Raw genomic sequence first — 19,402 nt, 5'->3', positions numbered from 1 at the left:
TTTATGACCAAAGACCTGCAGAACTATCAGTCTCAGCTGTTCTTGGTGTTTAGTGCTAATCAGCAAATTTTAGCATGCTAACATGCAACACTTAGATGTTGCACATCATGTAATGGTCAAAATGATACCTACTAAACATCAGCGTGTTAACTTTGTAATTGTGAGCATTACGCTATGCTAGCCTCACAGAGCCGCGAGCGTAGCTGTAGACTCTCCGGGGTGAATTCACAAAAGGGTCGCACGGCCACCAAAACTGTGCAAATAAGACAAAAAGAAACCGTGTAATTCTCAAAGCACCTGCAAAGGGTGAAATGCACCCCTAACTGCGCTGCCTAGCAAATGGTGTCTCGGTGCTCCTGTGCTATGTGCATGTATTTAAATTATGTAATATGCTTAAATTTAGCACAAAAGTCCCCTTTCTATGCAAATTAGCCTAAATAAAAACCCAGTTCAGTTCTCAAAGATCAGCGCTAACAGCCAGACGCAGTTCCAATGAAATTATTAGCGTCTTCAGAGAGTTGGTGGGAACTGAAGCACATTAAAGTCCCATATCGTGCTCATTTTCAGGTTCATACTTGTATTTTGTGTTTCTACTAGAACATGTTTACATGCTGTAATGTTCAAAAAACACTTTATTTTCCTTGTACTGTCTGCCTGAAAATACCTGTATTCACCCTCTGTCTAAAACGCTCCGTTTTAGTGCATTTCAACGGAACTGCAACGGAATCGCGTTGCCTGGCAACAGTTTGGGTCCATGTTTACTTCCTGTCAGCTGATGTTATTTACATACACTGCAACAAACTGGGACACATTTAGAAGGTTTATTTTTGTTTCAAACTGCGTAATGGTCTAAATATTGTATATTTGTGACATCACAAATGGACAGAAATCCTAACGGCGTGTTTCAAACCTAAAATTTCTGAATACATGCTGTGTGTATTTCTCCGTGTATTGATTGTTTAGATAGTTTAACAGTATTTATATAGCAATTAAACCTGCTTTATAATATAAAAGACCTGAAAATATCACTTTTTTCAATATGGGACCTTTAATGGGAGTCTGCTCAAACTCATTTATTTTGGGATGCAGTCACTGCATTGCAGTGACAGGATGCAATGACAGTTGTGTCATGAAAAATAAACGAATAAATCTCCCCTACATGTCATTTTTGTGAAAAATAATGATGTATTGTTTCACCCACCTGCATATGTGGGCACAATGAAAGGAGGGAAGTTAAATTAGCCCGGATCGACTCAGCGTGTCGGGTTCCCGATGGGCTTCTGGCTCAGACTGACTCTCACCCCTCACAACCGACACACACTGGCCTCAAGTGCATTCATACTTTGTCACATGGATAACTGCAATCAGACGCTAAAAAGGGCAAATTGCACTGAGCTGCAAAACTTTATGTGGGTGTTTGTGTGCTGTAATATCATCAGCTCAATATCTTTTGTGAATCGGACCTTGAGACGGGGAAGATAGCGGTTGCACATGATACTCATGGTGCTTTCGGCGGCTGCAATCCATTCTTTGTGAGCTCGCCCCTCAGTTTTCTTTTAGATTTATTGTATATTTGATTTCAGATTTCATTTTATACATTTACATAAAGAATCAGCCCATATATTGTGATCAGATTTTTTATCATCCTCAAGTGTATCAACATGAAAAATCCAACCTCAGTTGGGTTTTAACACACTCATGCATACATGCAACACATGACTCATACAGTACAGATGTAATTCTCCACCGTGGTCTGGAATACTAAACACTTAAACTATTCAGCGGACTCAAACAGACTGTGTAAATCTCTTGTACGTTCTTATTGCACAACTAATCTGTTTAAATCCATTTCAAATCCCTTCTTCTTCTAAACACGCACCCTACCCCTCACCCCCCACCCCACCACCACTGTATCTCCCCCATCCAGATCATCCCTCGCTACGGCCCCCTGCAGGGAGGAATCTCCATCACCATCCGCGGCTCCAACCTCGGCGTCCACCAGGAAGACATCAAGAGCATCACCGTGGTCGGGGAGCCCTGTATCCATCAGAAGGAGAAGTACTCTGTTTCCACGAGGTAATGCTTATAAGGACTTTGATGTATTTATGCAAATATGTGAGCCGCATCAGCACGCACACACACACACACACACACTGCTGTCTCGCTCTATTGGTTGCTGTTGGTCAAATTGTGTTGTGGCAGGCTCAAAACATCAGCTATTATGCCTCTACGCAGGCGATAGCCGTGGCCATGAGGCATCATGTTTAGGTTGCACGTCTGTCTCATTCTCGTGAACGCGATATCTCAGGAACGCCTGGTGGGAATTTCTTCATATATACGAGGATGAACTGATTCGATTTTTGAATTGGTATGTTTTGAAGTTACTTTTTTGGGTGTAACTATTAGCAGAAGTGGAATATAATATTAATAGGTATGTTTTGTTTAGTGTAAAGTTATAACTTTACGAGAAAAAAAGAAAATAACACGTAAAATTACTACTTTATAATATTATGACTTTATTCTCGTAATATTATGACTTTATTCTCGAAATCTCAGATTCTTTTTCCCCCTCAATGTCGCCCTAATACTCCGTTGAACCATAGACGTACAACAATGATAAATAAAAATGTAAATGTAAACAAAAAACAGTTATTCATTTCCATTTTACTGGAGAGGAGCTAAAGAGCTGCAGGTTGCTGACCCCTGGTTTAGTGTATAATCACCTGAAAATAAGGCAGTAATTCTAGTTTTGTTTACTTCTGAATACGTTATCAGCTAAGGAGTGCTTTGCCTTTCCTGCAGATAACCAGGGTCCATGTTTTAATTGGCTAATTATGCCACCGTATTGATCTGAATGGAAGCGGTGGAAAAAGTATTCTGATTTTTCTTCTTCAGATTCTTTCCTTTGAGTAAAAGTACAATAGAAATACTCCATAACAGGTTAATGTCCTGCATTCAAAATCATAAGTAAGTATAAATACAGAATTATCATCAGCAAAATATACAAAAAAAATGGCAAAAGAGTACAAGTACCAGTTCGGCAGAAAGATTGCCCCTGTGCCTGATATATTATTATATATTACTTTATGAGATTATAACAATATTTTTTTGGGGGGTTTCCAATTATAACAAACATTACATATTAATAAAATGGTCAGTCTTGGTCACTCTATACCATCAAATGATTATGCAAGTAAATAATAATATAAAAAAACATAGTAATTAAAACAGAAATGAATATACAGATGTTACAGACATTATCAGTCTGTTAATACATCAGTGTGTAAGTAGCATTTTACTGTAGCTGGTTAACTTTATATACAGTTTTGGGGTTTTGACATGATTAATGGGGTAGGAAAGAAGAAAAAACTAAGCTCTGCTACACAAATTTGAAATCATATTATAAACTTTTCTCTGATTTTTGCTTTTTTTTTGTGTGAAATATTAGATACTTTTACATCTTTGGGTTTAAAACAGTTAATTCATTTAAATGAAACTATCTGAGAAGTTTAAAATGTCTCTTTAGTGGAACGTCTAATAACTCGTAGACACCTGAAACATGACAAGAAACTAGATTACTGGAGTAAATGTACTTTCCACCGCTGAATGTCAGCCTTAAAATACTGTCTGAGGACACAAATGTCCAGAGAAGCCTAAAGTCTTTGAGATATGACGGATTTGATGGCACCATAGCTTTTTTAGTGGCCTCTTCATGTTGCAGACACCGGAATGAACTTGAGTCTTGCAAATGTACTTCACACACTTCATACAAAAATGGTCTGTGAGAAAGAACAACATCCACATCATTGCCCTGCAGCCACTAACCAGAGCTGTTGACACCTGGCAGGATGGATCCACATTTATGACAAATTCTGGCCCCGCCATCTGCATGACGAGGCATAAACCAGGATTTACGAGACCAGATGGAATGTTTTTCACCCTTAAATCATCCACTTCTGGATCTCACAGGCCTGCTGTAGTCTTCATCTTGATGCTAGTTGTCCTCCGTGGTCTCTACGCAGCATGCTGTAGCTCACTTGCTTTTAGATTTGACAGGTTTTTTCCACTGCGAGATTTCATTCCTTCACATCACTGTTGTAGCTGTTAATTGTCTTCTTGTAGCCCACCTGTTAGCCGAACGAGGCTTGCCATTTTATGCTGACCTCTTTCATCAGCAACACATTCTCCTTGTGGACCTAAGACGTGTTTGGTTTATCACACGTTTCCTGGTAAAATCCAGACACAGCAGTGTGCGAAAAATTCCCAAAGGGCTCAATTTTCTAAGATGCTAATAGCAGCCAATCTGGCATTAAAAACCGTGCTGCGTTCGTATCTGCTTAGTTGTCAGATGAATGTGTTTTTACTTCCCCCTTTTATTTTTTTTAATTACCTCAGTTATTTTCACCACTTTTTCTCCAATTAACTAAAACAAGACACTATACTCCAATGTCTGCCAATATCTTTAATATCCACAACTAGCTCATTTGGATGGATGCATTTGGACAAAGATTGCAGGAGGCGATCTGTTTGTTTTCAGTGGAGGCGCTCCAGGCTGGAAGTCAGAGTAACACAGACAAGACTTTAGATCTGTGGAAGTTGTTTAAAGGAACAGTTTGTAATATTTCGGGGGATCTATTAAAAGAAATGGAATATAATATCCATATCAAAATAATGTTTTTATTATTGTATAATCATCTGAAACTAAGAATCGTTGTGTTTTCGTTAGCTTAGAATGAGTCCTTCATATCTAAATAGGGAGCGGATCCTCTTCACGGAGTCCACCATGTTTATACTGTAGCCCAGAACAGACAAACCAAACACTGGCTCTAGAGAGGGACTTTCACGATTTTGCGTTACCTGCGTGGATGTATTAAAAGAACTGGATACAGCGTTGGAGGCGGGGCCCCGGGTCATTCCTATGAGAGTTGCTCATTGGCGCATGAAGCCTAAATGGCTCGACTTCCATCTGGAAATTACCCGGATCTTGGCGCAGTAGCATCCGCTCAGTCACATGACTCGGTCACGGGGTCCCAACGTCACGTCATCATCACAGCTTGCGCTCCAGCCTTGGTCTGGGTCTCATTCACATGAATGGAGGAAGGGAAATAACTCTGGATTCGGCTATTAGTGCATTTTACAACTTAAAAGTAAAAATTTTTAAATAAGGGCTATTAGAGTGTTCGTACTGGGGAGTTGATTCATCTCAAAAAAAATTTTAGTTACAGACGTCTCTTTCCAATGTAAGTCTATGGGAAAAAGTCTTTTTGGGCCCAATGGCATCCCGTGACTGACACAGAAGTTGCAGTACCGCCGTTTGGCCACTACGAAAGTCCAGATCGACTGCCGGCGCACTTCTTGGTGGCTTGGTTACCTGAAGACCACCGTAGTTCCCCAAAATGCTTGTGAAACTGCGGTAATGTGAGCCGCAGAGTGCAAAACCGTGGTACCGCCAGCCGCCGTCTGACTTCTTCTGTTGCTCCTAAAGTAGTGTTATTAGGGTATGGATGTCCTCTGAGCGAGGCAAACAGCGTTATCACGGTTTTGCTCTCAGCGGCTCATGTTACCGCAGTCTTGGAAAGGGAGGAGTTGGCAGAGGGGTACTCAGTTGGCTGCAATCTGCAATCACACCACTAGATGTCGCCAAATCCTACACTCTGTCCCTTTAAGTTCAGAAATGCTGATACAATTTCCACAAGCGCGTTCACAAACCTGGTGAAGTTGAACATTAATGTGTAATACAGGTCTTGTATAGAGTTGAAGGGAGTCAGTTCATCACCTAGTCAAAGGACAAAAACTTGATCAGCAACATGTCAAATATTCTCGGGACCCACATCTCACCTTGAGTTTCCAGGATACTATATCTATGTTGGGCCTTTTTTCATAATTTGTTTTTTACATTTTATAGAAAAAACGATCAATGAATTGAGAAAATAATCTGTAGATTAATTGATAATTTGAATAATTGTTAGCTGCAGCCCTAGTCTTAAATATTTTCTCACCTTTTTTTCCCTTTGTCCCGTCCAGCGTGGTGTGTGTGATCGGCCCTGTTGATCCTGCAAATGATATCCGGGGCCAGGTGGAGGTGGAGGTGAAGGGGGGAAGGAGAGGAACCTCCTCCATGTTCTTCATCTACAGGGTAAATACTCTCCCTTACACACACACACACACACACACACACACACACACACACACACACTCTCTCTCTCTCCTCAGCTGCACTTTCAGTACGGAGGCGTACAACTTTTGACCCAGAAAATAAACTCATCCAAAAGCTTTCAGCAGATTTTTGTTACGTTATGGTCTCTATTATGTTTCCATTTCCGAACAGCAGAGAGCCCCTTTATCACAACATACCAAGGGCATGTCATTTATGTGGAAAATGTACAAAATGCAACATCCTAATGTTTCGGTAAATTAAGCGCCTGGACGCTGTCATATTACAATGGTAATGCACTGTACGATTATCCAGAGTGCGTATGCGTTCTCTTTAACCAGATGCTGTGCAGTAGGCTCCCCCTTTTTCTCTCAAATAGCTACGCTGTAGCCTGTTAAAGTATTAAACTGGCTTTTCATATCTCAGGCTCCCGCTAAAGCTCCCCCACAGGGGAGTGCTCCGCCTAACTGTTTGCTCAGCAAATTGAGGCAGATGTGGTGCTTGTATGAGTGTGTGTGTGTGAATGTTTCTAATAGAGAGTTGGAGATCAAGGAGGGTGAGAGGAAATGTGTGTAACTATATGACACAGCATTGTGTGTTGTGAGTGTGTGGGATGGAGCTTGTCTGTGCATGTAAATCTTTGCAGGGGGAAAGATGAGTATTCATGCTGTATCTTGTATCTCCATCTCACCAGGATCCAATTCCTGAGGCGGTGGGACCCGCCAGAGGTCCCAAAGCTGGGGGCACCCTCATTACGATTAATGGGACGCATCTGGACACCGGCAGTATGGAGGATGTCCAGGTTACCATCGGAGGTGTGGCCTGCACTGTGTAAGGACCTCTTCCCTCAATAATTGTCATTCACGCCAAAGCCCACTTCTCTTTCAATCCAGTCCCGCCAGTTGATAAGTGCTACTTGTTATTCAGACATTGTATTCTATGCAAATTCTACAGTATGCACACTTTGAAGCCCATAAATTGATTTTTTTTTTATATTCCTGAAGCAAAAATGGAATTGACCTTAACTTCAGTGCCATAAGCAGGATTTTTTTTCTCTCTCTCTCTTACCATTTGCCTTCGCTATTGTGACCACCAGTGTTCTGTCAAACCCAGCACATGGTGACATTTTAGGCAGAGGTAACGGAAAATAACGAGCTAGAGGAGCAGCAAAGCCAGGATTTAACAAGCTGTCAGGCTGCTGCCATGTTGGCTTCCACTGCACGGTGACCTCGTGTGACCCCCCACTCCTGCAGCCAGTTAATGTTATGTCCTTGTCTTTGCAGGGAGCACTTCGGAGCACAGATCACCTGCAGGACAGGACACTACGGAGGAGAGAAGGTGCCCTCCGACCGCCTCGCCGTCACAGTGAGGTATGGAAAGAGTACGACGACGAGCATCCCAAGTGCCTTCCAGTTCTTGGAAAATCCCATCGTGTTGGATCACCAACCCAAAGGAAGCTTTGTCTGGTCAGTATAAAGTAGCAGCATACCACCATTTTACCTCCAATCAAAGTGTTTTTAATAAGGCTGTCAATCGATTAAAGAATCACATGATTGTCCGTAGTTAATCGCTATTAATTGCCAATTAATCACACATTTTTATCTGTTCAAAATGTACCTTAAAGGGAGATTTGTCAAGTATTTAATACTCTTATCAACATGGGAGTGGGAAAATATGCTGCTTTGTGCAAAAATATGTATAAATTTATTATTGTAAATCAATTAACAACACAAAACAATGACAGATATTGATCCAGAAACCCTCACAGGTACTGCATTTAGCATAAAACAATATGCTCCAATCATAACATGGCAAACTGCAGCCCAACAGGCAACAACAGCTGTCAGTGTGTCAGTGTGCTGACTTGACTATGACTCGCTCTAAACTGGATGTGATTATCATAAAGTGGGCATGTCTGTAAAGGGGAGACTCGTGGGTACCCAGAAAACCCATTTTCATTCACATATCTTGAGGTCAGAGGTCAAGGGACCCCCAGTTTTTCCTCGCCAAAATTTAGCTGAAGTTTGGAGCGTTATTTAGCGTCTTTCACCAGAAGCTAGTATGAAATGGTTTAAGGTTTTCTGTTTTCATATGATGTCAGTATCTTCACTCTAGCTTTAAAACTGAGCCCGCTACAACCCTAAAAAATTGCAAGTTACGTTAATGCTTTAAAGAAATGTGTGGCGTTAAAACAAATTTGCGTTAACGCATTATTATCCCGTTAACTTTGACAGCCCTAGTTTGTAATATTGCTTTCATTTTACCTGGAAACATATAGTGTTCATTGAAAGTTAAAGGGAAATTATGGTATATGGTAAACTGATTTCTCTCACCGCCGCCGATTCAACATGCAGAGTCGTCCAAAAGACCTCCGACACGGGCAGACTAGAGCCGACGGTGCAGGACACACCGCAAAAACTAGAGCGACAGACGCTCACCGACGGTCACAAACTAGCAGACGGCCGACCATCGGCTTGGTGTTTCGGGGCCTTTAGTCTTTGTTTGGAAAGGCTAACTCTCTCTGCTGTTTCCAAATCTCTACCACAGATATGAAGAAGAACATTTCATGATGAGTAATAGTCAAAAATAGGGTGATAACATCCAGGTTGACAACAAATTTAATGCCCCTTTAAATCCCTCGCACTGTGCATTTCTTTTGAAAGTAGAGACGCCGAAAAAAGAAAAGAAAAAGCAGCTGTGTTGACATTGATGACAAGGCCGTATTGAAAAGCACCGTTATGGAAAATTGAACACTTAGAAAGGCACCTGTTCTCTGCCCTGCCAGCTTCTATCTGTCTGAAACCTTGGTACAGGTTATTAATGCCAAGAACCTTTTAGTTTTTTAAAAGTGTGATTTGTCCTCCAGGAGTTGCTGAGTGTGCCCGTTGTTTGTGTTGAGTCTGTGAGCAGAATACTTACTTCTGATTCGCTGAAGGGTGGATACAAAACGCTAGTCTTTGATGTTGTACCAAACGGCTTGATGATCTCTGAAAATGGATGCATTAGACGGTTACCTTGCTTTTTTCTTTCCTGTGCAACTGAAAGCACTAGTGCGCGTGTGATTAGGCACGCATGCTGGAACAACAGACGACAGATACGCTGCTCGCAGGCTAAACTAATTTGTTTTCATCTCCGGTGAAAATTACCCCCAGGTGCAATTTAAGAAGTGTGTCTGTCTTCCCGTAACTCTCCCTATGAGCTTGTCTTTGTGTGGCTGGGGGGATATCTGCTTTTATATCTCATGGCCTATCTTATTTTACTGTGTTGTGTACGTCTGTGTTTATAGTGGAGGGAGGAACATTGTGGTGACCGGCTCCGGCTTTGACCTGATCCAGACTGCTGTCTTGAACGTCAAATTGGGCAATTGGACAACTTTTGAGGTGTGTGCATCTCCCTCGACCGTCTTCCCATCAGCCTGTTGATCATCCTCCCCCACAAGTCATCATTACTTTGCTCATTTCACTCTTTCTCTCAACTGTCTCAGAGAATTTCTACTCTTCCATCTGTCCCCCCCCCTCACAGTAGCAGCACTGTCCATCGATCTCAAGAGCCCACGACTACAGTGGTGATTCATTCGAACTCCGTCAAGCATGAACACACACACCAGCAAGCACACATGTCCACTCCTCCATGCTTCTACTGATCAGCGAGAGTCCATAAAGCCAGTATTACTTCATCTCACTTCTTAGGCCATAAATCCTTAAAACCTGTAAGATTGCAGATAGCAGCGCCACTGTTTCACCCTCACCAAGCCAGAACTGTGTTCCTCGTCCAGCTTAATCAAGCAGGATCGACTCTGCCAGGGAACTTGAAGGAGTTGCACACAGCGTGCCGCCACCGCCGGCCCTCCAGTGTACTGGGCAGCGTTAAGCAGTAGCAATTTTGTTCATTTCATTTAAAGGGCTAAATTTAATGCCAGCATTAAGGTTGCAGAAGATTATGTGAATACATGCCGCTCTTCGCCACTTCACTCCCGGCCAAGTCCCCCGGTCCCCTGCTACCCGGGGGGACGGCAGAGATTTGAAAAGACTCCTGGCTGCCGCAGACTAGCAGCAGATGTAAAGTGTTATCTCAAAGGCCTTGGCTGGTCAACATCATAAGCTTCTCTTGGTTTAAGTCCATCCACTGAGCTAGACCCAAATATTTGTGGCTGCTGGCTTGTGGTGAAAACATGTTGATTACATTGTGGGTCAGGTCAGCGGCTCAAAGCAGGCATGTTTTTATTTTTTGCTGTAAAGACCCTCCAACTCTTCGACTTCTAGACTTAGCCTAGTTATAATATAAATGATTACTAAATGTATATTTACACATCGCTAAATTAATATGGGTCGCACACCACACAAAGTAGTTCTTATGAAGCTGTTTCTAAATATTCACAAACTGCCAGGTGTAACTCTCGTGTTGCTACCTGAAGCAACTGACTTAACTAGCTTGTTAAGACCTGTTTAGCGTATTAGACATAATATGGAATATGGTTGACATATCTGACCTCATACTTTAGTCGCATGTGATGCACAGTGGGCAACCTCCGGGTCTGAGAAGTGAAGCCGATGTAGAAGTGCCTTAAACCTGCATTCTTTCTAACAGCCAGCAGGGGGCGACTCCTCTGATTGTATAGAAGTCTATGAGAAAATGAGCCTACTTCTCTCTTGATTTATTACCTCAGTAAACATTGTAAACATGAGTTTATGGTCTCAATCGCTAGTTTCAAGTCTTCTTCAATACAGCATGATGTTCATTTAGTAAATTATGGTCCCATTTAGAGTCAAATAGACCATAAAGCAGGGGATGCTTTAGGGCGGGGCTACCTTGTGATTGACAGGTCGCTACCACGGCGTTGTCCGGCCTGGGAGTTGTCCATGTTTTTGTTTTACAACTTTAACCCTTTCACAGCGTGTTTTCACTTCATGAAAGTTAATTATTGCCTTTTTGGTAGCCTAAAAACCGTTCGGTAGATATCAGTTATCTTCTCTGCCATTTCCTAAAATGTTGAACCATTCCTTTTGAAAACATAGAGCAATAAACAATTAAATAGGACAAATTCACTTTTGAGCTAAATGAGAAACAACTCCTTACAACCAGTCTCAAACTTTATAGTAAGTCTGCGTGACTTTTCCAAGGCATTATCTGATGTAGCCTACGCCTTTTGCATTGTCCTTTTGATAAACTTAAAGTGTGTGTAGGACTGTAAGGGTTTAGCTGTCACACACGGTATTGTCAGCCGTGCACGGAAACAATCAGAGAGTGACAGAAATATCACCATCAGTCCAGTTAATCAAAGAGGAGGAATGACTCAGTGTGAGTTGTGATTCATCACCGGCTGCTATTCTACGACGGCAGATTGGGATTTTAATAGAATGACTGAGAAGAGACACATCATTTTACCTCTTCCATTTTGCCAAACCAGGCGTTTTTCCTCTTCTCTCACACAACAAAAACAATAATTCACTGCCTCTTTGAAAAACACCTACTGTTTGTTGAATACTGTAATATTTCCCTTCATGTCTTGTTTTGCATTGTGTGTCAACATATAACTTTATTTATGTCCATTTATTTCAATTCTCCCTCCGATACATTCAGGGCTCCCACGAGAAGAACGACACCGTCATGGAGTTTCGGTCTCCAACGGTACACAGCAGCTCCCCGAACCAGCCCTTTGAAACCTTCATCATGCTCGACAACTTTCAGAGGGATCTGAAGCCCTTCGACTACCACCCTAACCCCAGCTTCACCAACCTGTCCAAGAAGGTCATCACCAAGACCAGCATCATCATCGTCACCGTGAGTGCCGGCTGTTTCAGCTTCCCCTTTTTAATGCTGCAGTTGTGTCGTGACAGCACAGTGTTTCTGAGAATCAGCCTCTTTGTGTGAAGGAATTAAGACAAATGGTGTTATTATGTGACTTGAGGATAAAAATGGAAAAAGATGCTGAATTGCAGACGCTGCACCACATTTTTGCTCTTTAGCTGCTTATGTTATGGATGGCCTTCATTGCATAAAAGAATTATGCAAATGGCAGTATATTTAATATTTTAGCTCAGTGGGGTGATTGTTTTGGAAGTCAAATGAGCTGAGGCAAATGTACATTAGTAGCTCCATTTATTTATTCTAACCCTTATAAACAGATAACAGATTCATGTTGGAATATTCTTAATGTAAATATCCGTTGCTCTGAAGTAGGGATGCACCGATAACACATTTTTCAGACCGAGTACGAGTACAAGTACTTACATTTGGGTACTTGCCGATACTGAGTACCGATACGAGTACTTCTCTGTGCCAAAAGACCCTGGTTAACAGCCAGCTGGAGGGTGTGAGCGACACACGGCAGGCTGGGGAGTCCCTCTTTCCCCGCCAGGGGCGTCCCCCTGCTCCTGGTGCGACTGTCGACCGGGGTGGACTGTCCTCAGTGCGCCCCAACCGCGTTGTGCCACCAGATCGGGGCTCGGCTCACGTAAAAGACGCCAAGGGTCTGCGGGGATGTCGGCAACCACCAGACCCGTCTTGAAACACAGACCAAGGAGTCTAACGCACGCGTGAGTCAGAGGGTGCAAGCAAAACCCCGTGGCGCAATGAAATTGAGGGCCGGTGCGCGCCGGCTGTGGTGGGATCCCCGCCCCGCGGGGTCGGGTGCACTACCGTAAAGTGGTATTTGTGTCGTTGTATCGGAGCCGTTTTGCGAGTACGAGTACATGAGCACAGTATCGGACTCCATACCCAATACTGGTATCGGTGCATCCTTACTCTGAAGCAGTCTTTCCCAACCTAAGGGTTGGTATGGTAAATCTGGGGGGGTGATGGGATAGTAACAGGAAAAAATACACATTTCTGAGAGGCAAAATTGCCTTTTTGTGAATGACTGGACTTTCGGACTCGAAAAACTCTTCAATCTCATGCCCTCAATCTGAGAAAGAATCAAAGTTTTGGTGCAACCAAGTAAAAAATAGCTTTGTGTTAAACGTTGCAATGTGGGTGGTACAGTATGTGCAAAATGATCAATGTTCGGCTTCCTTGCATGTTACCGGCGCCCGGAGCTCCCCGCTAAGCCTGACGGCAATTGTTCGCCGGAAGACACGGAATGACCCGAAAGCGTCATTCCAGGAGCCAAACATCGTTCATTTGCACATACTGTACCACCCACAATGCAACGATACAAAGCTGGTTGAAAATCTGCAAAGTTTCCCTTTAAGTATACTTTCAAACATATGTGGAATGAAATATTCTATTATTGATAACTAAATATGTTTATAAACAAGGTTCTGCGTGTCATGTTTCCGATGTTGGACCTAGTTTTATTATTTTTAAACGTAGGAATAGAAACAAATTCTAAGTTTTAATTCATTCTATCTTGGAGGCAAAGAAAAGTAAAAAAAGCTATTATTTTTATTCACCATTGATTGGAGCTTAAGGGAAAAGTTAAATCTCTTTTTACACCCCATTTTAATGATTTAACTATCTGATTTAAAGATGTATAAAGTTATATGTTTAATTAGTAATTCGATCTGTAAAATCTCTATGAAAAAATACAGGAAAATGTCCATTACAGTATCCTGAAGTCCAAGGCGATGTCTTCCAATTGCTTGTGTTGTCTGATGAACACTCAAAAAATCATAAGATATTCAATTTGCTGGAAGAAGCTGGAAGAAGCTGGAACAAAGAAATGTTGGCCGTTAGTTCCTGTTACAGATCAAATTCTGTGGCTATCGACTGATCAGTTAATTGTGTGATTGATTCAGCAGTAGATTTCTCTTATAGGGTACTTCTTTATGTCAGTTTCGAGGTTCCATAGTATTCCCTTTTTATAGTGTCTTTGTGCAGACACTCAGTAAGTACTGCAGTAAATTAGTCAGGAAAGACGTGCAAAAAAAGGCCTTTTCAATTACTCAGACGCTGGTTTACTTAAGCTAATTTCACCTTTCTTATATTGCAGACTGCATTAGAATAATTGAAAGCATTTCTGTAGATACAGAAGTGTGCTGTAGAATCTCAACGTCTATATTGCAATGCCAGAACTGTGGGATTGACTGGAGCCGTGCCTACGCTGTCTTAACAAGAAATTACTTAGAAATGTGCTTACAACGAATATAATCTTAATCTTTATAATTACTTTTGGCACTCGTAGTGGAACAGTAAAGAGCTCTTATAAACTTTCCATCCATTACTAATGAAAATGTTTTTAATACTCATCATATGATGGGTCTACTTGATGGTTGTTTAAATGCAGTAATTAATTTCTCTCCCATGTCGCTCAGTTAAGACACTTTTGAGCATTACAAGTCGATGTTCCCCCCCCTGCAGGGTAAGGGATTCTCCAAAGCCATGACGGCCAAAGAGGCTCAAGCGTTTGTGGGCGACGTTCCCTGTGTGGTCAACACGCTTCAGGACGACAAGCTGTTTCTGGACCCGCCTTCCACCACGCCCAGCGCTCGCTCCAGACGGCACCGCCGAGACACCCGGCCCGAGCTGCTGGACTTAACGGTATTCAGATCACAAAAAGTCAGGCAGACACGCAAGCAAAATTTAACCCTTGAGGACAATAAAGTATATCTTATCATATCTTACAGTGGTGGAGGAAATATTCAGTAACATTACCAATACCACACTGTATAAATACTCCATTACAAGTAAAAGTATGTAACTATAATCAGGAAAACGTATGTAAATAAAGCAGAAAATGTCTCTGTGAGTGTTATATAACTATATGTTATATCATTACTGTAGGTTAATCATTACTTCAAGCAGCATGTTACGGTTGTAGCTGGTCGAGGCGCAGCTAATCTTTAACAGTTCTATATAGGACTCAAGTAATGATTATTTTCATCATGGATCAGGCTGATTATTCGATTGATTGCTTGGTTTGTATAAATTACAGAGTAACCCAGAGCCCAAAGTGACAACTTCACAATACTTGTTTTGTCCAACCATTAGTCCAAACCTCAAAATTATTAAAAGTATATTACAATTATTAAGAAGAAAAGCAGCAAATCGTCACATTTGAGACATACTTGTTTATACTGTTAGATAGTTTAATCTATAATACAGCATCATATTTTATAAGCTCTTCATATGTGTTGTATGCATTATGTAAAGTAGCTAAAGCTGATAAATGTAGCAGAGTAAAAAGATCAGTACTTCCCTCATGAAAAGAAAAATACTCAAGTACAAGTACATCAAATTTATACTTAAAGGTCCAGTATTGTAAAAAGTGAGATTTTCATGTTTTTTATATTAGAAAGTAGGTTTAAGTGATTTATAAATACTGTTAAACTATCGAAACGCTCAATATACAGAGAAATACACACAGCCCGTATTCAGATATTGTGCATTTGAAACAAGCCGTCAGGATTTCTGTCCATTTGTGATGTCACAAATATACAATATTTAGACCATTACGTGGTTTTAAATGTAAACATTCTAAATGTGTCCCAGTTTATTTCCTGTTGCAGTGGATGTGAATGACATCAGCTGACAGGAAGTAAACAGGGACCCAAGCTGTTGCCTAGCAACGTAATTGAAATGCACTAAAACGGAGCGTTTCAGACAGAGGGTAAATACAGGTATATTCAGGCAGACAGTATGAGGAAAATAAAGGTCTTTTTAACATTACAGCATGTAAACATGTTCTAGTAGAAACACAAAATACAAGTATGAACCTGACAATGAGCACGATATCGGACCTTTAAAGCTAGGGTCGGTAATCTTCTTCAAAAAATGGTTTTGTTATATTACGGTAGTTGAAATTCTGGTATCTGTGGCTGTTGCAGGACTGTAATACAGCGTTAAATCATTTAATTCGGCCAGAACGAAATGATTGGACGGGCTGCCTGCCTGTCTACCTGCATGCACTCTATCCGTGCACTCATTGCGCGTCACATAACGTTCATTATGTTATGTTTACGTCCATAATGATCATTTTGGGGGAGAAGCTTTGGAGGGAGGCCTGAAGCGACGGACTGTCAGTGTTGCAGACTTGACAACTTTCTCTCTAGATTTAGCGACCTCAGGAGCTGCTAGCTACTTTCATTGGAAAAGAGTTGGCAACACTGAGCTGTGTTTTTAGCTTTAAGTGCAGAGCTTTGAGTAAATGTACAGACACAGACTTGCAGAGGAGAGCGTGCATGCATCATGAATCTTTACTGTACTTCTCTAGGCATGTCCTCTGTTCATCTGGGGACCCCTTTTTTTTTTTACTGGTTGAACAGTTTTCATGTAGCTACAGGCCCCCTTTTTTATAATTACATTTAATTATAGCCGAGCCACAATTGTGATGAATACTGTAACCTCTCCTCTGGGTAATCCCTCTAAGTGAGTTATCGGTTCACTTCTGAGGCTGTGTGCTGCATAAAGAAGAGACACCAACGGCCCTTCGATAGCTACAGAATACCTACACAGAAAAAAGTTTGATTATAAAGTGTCAAACTCAGTTCACATGTATTCGTTCAGTTAATGTGGGCCCACCGACTTGCACGTAGCCACAGCCACTTTAGAAATACTGAAAGGTTCTACAGCTGCTTTAGCAGAACTGTGGGCAATTATGTAGATCCTCTTCTGTCCCAGTTTCCTCTCCAACGCTGTCGAATCTTCACCGTCGACACCTACCTGAATAAATCTCAGGCTAAAATGTCGAGAGCTTGTGCAGATAATAAGATTCCCTCTCTCTCTCTCTCTCTCTCTGTCTCTCTCTCTCGCTATCACTCTCTCTCTCTCTCTCTCTCTCTCTGTTTCTCTCTCTCTCTCTCTCTCTCTCTCTCTCTCTCTCTCACTCTCTCTTTCTCTCTCTCTCTCTCTCTCTCTGTCTCTCTGTGTTTATCCACAGATCAAGTTTGGGAAAGGGGAGTGGGTGGTCGGCTCGGTGGAATACGAGAAGAAGAATGATCTGTCGCTCTACATCATCATCCCTGCCGTCATTGTGCCCATGCTGCTCATCATCGCTATCTCTGTCTACTGCTACAGGTGAGTTAAAGAGGGGTTTCTACTAGAACATGATTACACGCTTTACATTTCTCATACCGGCTGTGCTGCAGCACCTCTTTTCATCCTCTGTCTGAGACGCTCTGTTTGAGCGAAAAGCCCAGTCTGCTCTGATTGGTCAACTGAACCAAACTCTTCGGACTCCGCTCCAGCTCCACTCTAACTAGCTTTGTTTGAGGGCATGCCAAAGAAGCCATTATGCAAATGTGTTACTTGGTGACATCACCACGTTACGGAAGAAAATGCAGGACTTCAAGCAAGGCAGTTCAGGAGCAGAGTTTCTCCCTTTAGAGTAGACTTTGGGCTTTGTAACGTTGCAGACGTTTTACATGCACAAAAAACTATATAACACACTAAAGGAAAGGGATACCTATACTATAATTTAAAAAAAGTAATCTAACAACTTCAAATAGCATTTTTTAGATTAGTAGAAACGTGTATTGTCTGAACTTCTTGACCCTACAGTTAAAGGGACTGTTTGTAAGAATCAGAAATGTCTTGTTAACACCTGTGGCCGTTAAGTCAACGAAAGTCAGCGTCCTGTTGCTCGTGCTTGTGCTCGCTCTACATAGACATGAACGAGCATTGCTCAAAACAGTGAGGCGACACATGTCAGCTAAAAGCACAATATCACAATCACATATTTCAGCTGCTTAGCAGTAATGTTAGCTGACCAGACGAAGGACTCTCCATGAATCAATGCTGATCCTAGTGTTGGCTTCACAAGACACGGGAAACCTCTGTTGGTCTGGAGGAGCTGCAGCAGTTATTTCTGCACAAACATCCACTGTACATTTACTAGATATTCTCGAAGCTAAACTTACTCTTCTGCAGTGTGGAGTGAGCAGCATGCACGCGAGAGTGGTGCGAAATAGCGAGAACGAGCGGTGTGTGAGTGAAGGCAAGAAGGCAGAGGAGCAGAGGAGCAGAGTACAGCAGAGACTCCGGTCCTGGAGGCCAAAGCTACGGTCTCCCCCGCGTCCTCCGACCGCGGCCAACACTGTTTAACAGACGGGCTTCACTAGATACAACCGAGAGGTTTTGGGGCTTCCGTGTAGTTTGTGTTGGAGTCTGAGTCTGAACAGCGTAGCCACACGCGAGCGCGCATGGGACACCGACCTGCAATGATATATACATGTAAGAAGCTACAAACAGTCCCTTTAAATGTCACATAATACTCAGTTTTTAACTATTTAAGATACTGTTAACTGTTTTTTTTTTAACTATTATTCTTTTACACAGTTTTTAGATAACTACATTTTTCTTGCAGCAGAGGATATTTTTGGTGTTTTGTTTTAGCAAAATAACACATCTAACAGTAAACCTACAAACCTGCAGTATTTTTATGCCAGTGTTTCCCAGCTCCAGCCGTTTGCCTCGTGACCCCCTTCACCCTTTTGTTTTGTTGAAATTGGCTTTCCTTCTCACTGACGCTTGTGCACAAATAATAACAATAATTGCAAAACCAATTTTCCTTGAAATACTTTTGTTCCCCTTTTCTTCTGACCTTGTTAAAACCCAATATGTAGAAAAGTATTGAAGTGCCAAAAAACTGGGCTTGCACATTTTATGAAGGGGACATTGCTTATGTTTGGAGTCAATTAGATGTCAGAGAGGTGTACAGTAACTCCCCGTTTGACAACAAACTGTTATAAAATTCAAATAACAGGAATACAAATAGAATTATTTAGGGATGAATAAATTACACCCATAATAACGCGCACTTTCCGGTCTGCTCTGTTCTGTAAATGTCAGAATCAGAAATACTTCTTGTGAGGAGATATGACTGAGCTTATGGTATTTTTCTCAAATTGTATCGTCATAATGTTATTATAGGGATGGTTTTATAACTATCATAGCTTATCCTCCTCATTTATACTGCGTATAAATGAAGAGGATAAAAAACAGGCTGTCATGGATCAGTTAAACGTTCTGCTGAATATTCATAAAACACCTACATCAGGAACAACAAACCCACAGTGACGGAGGAATAGCAGCGCTCATTTTTGTGAGACTCTGCGGCTAAGTTATCGGCCAGTTGTGCTTCCTCAAACCAGAGCCTTTGAACAACAATTAGACTTCTGAAATTATTCTTTTTTTTTCAAGTTTGAATCCTTTCCTTTTTTGTTTTGATGACACACGTGTTGTGTTTGTTTAATGTGTTCAGGAGAAAGAGTCAACAGGCAGAGAGGGAGTACGAGAAGGTGAAACATCAGCTGGAGAATCTGGAGGAGAGCGTCCGGGATCGCTGCAAGAAAGAATTCACAGGTACTGAAC

General features: G+C 41.7%; 1 protein-coding gene across 4 annotated transcripts in view; it reads left to right on the top strand.

Moving 5' to 3' along the window:
- The window catches only part of plxnb2b (plexin b2b), a 294,038-nt gene that overhangs the window by 251,455 nt on the left and 23,181 nt on the right, over positions 1-19,402 (top strand). For all 4 annotated transcript variants that reach the window (XM_037767568.1, XM_037767567.1, XM_037767569.1 and 1 more), the window contains 9 exons: positions 1,928-2,076; positions 6,025-6,136; positions 6,849-6,985; positions 7,438-7,620; positions 9,441-9,534; positions 11,735-11,935; positions 14,453-14,632; positions 16,971-17,107; positions 19,293-19,393. In XM_037767568.1, coding sequence (XP_037623496.1) covers positions 1,928-2,076; positions 6,025-6,136; positions 6,849-6,985; positions 7,438-7,620; positions 9,441-9,534; positions 11,735-11,935; positions 14,453-14,632; positions 16,971-17,107; positions 19,293-19,393 — 1,294 coding nt within the window. The remainder of the gene's footprint in view (positions 1-1,927; positions 2,077-6,024; positions 6,137-6,848; positions 6,986-7,437; positions 7,621-9,440; positions 9,535-11,734; positions 11,936-14,452; positions 14,633-16,970; positions 17,108-19,292; positions 19,394-19,402) is intronic.

The sequence above is a fragment of the Sebastes umbrosus genome, chromosome 4, assembly GCF_015220745.1.
Source record: "Sebastes umbrosus isolate fSebUmb1 chromosome 4, fSebUmb1.pri, whole genome shotgun sequence".
Classification (NCBI taxonomy): Eukaryota; Metazoa; Chordata; class Actinopteri; order Perciformes; family Sebastidae; genus Sebastes; species Sebastes umbrosus.
Note: the sequence above shows the minus strand (reverse complement) of the source record. Positions and strands in the feature narration are given on the sequence as shown.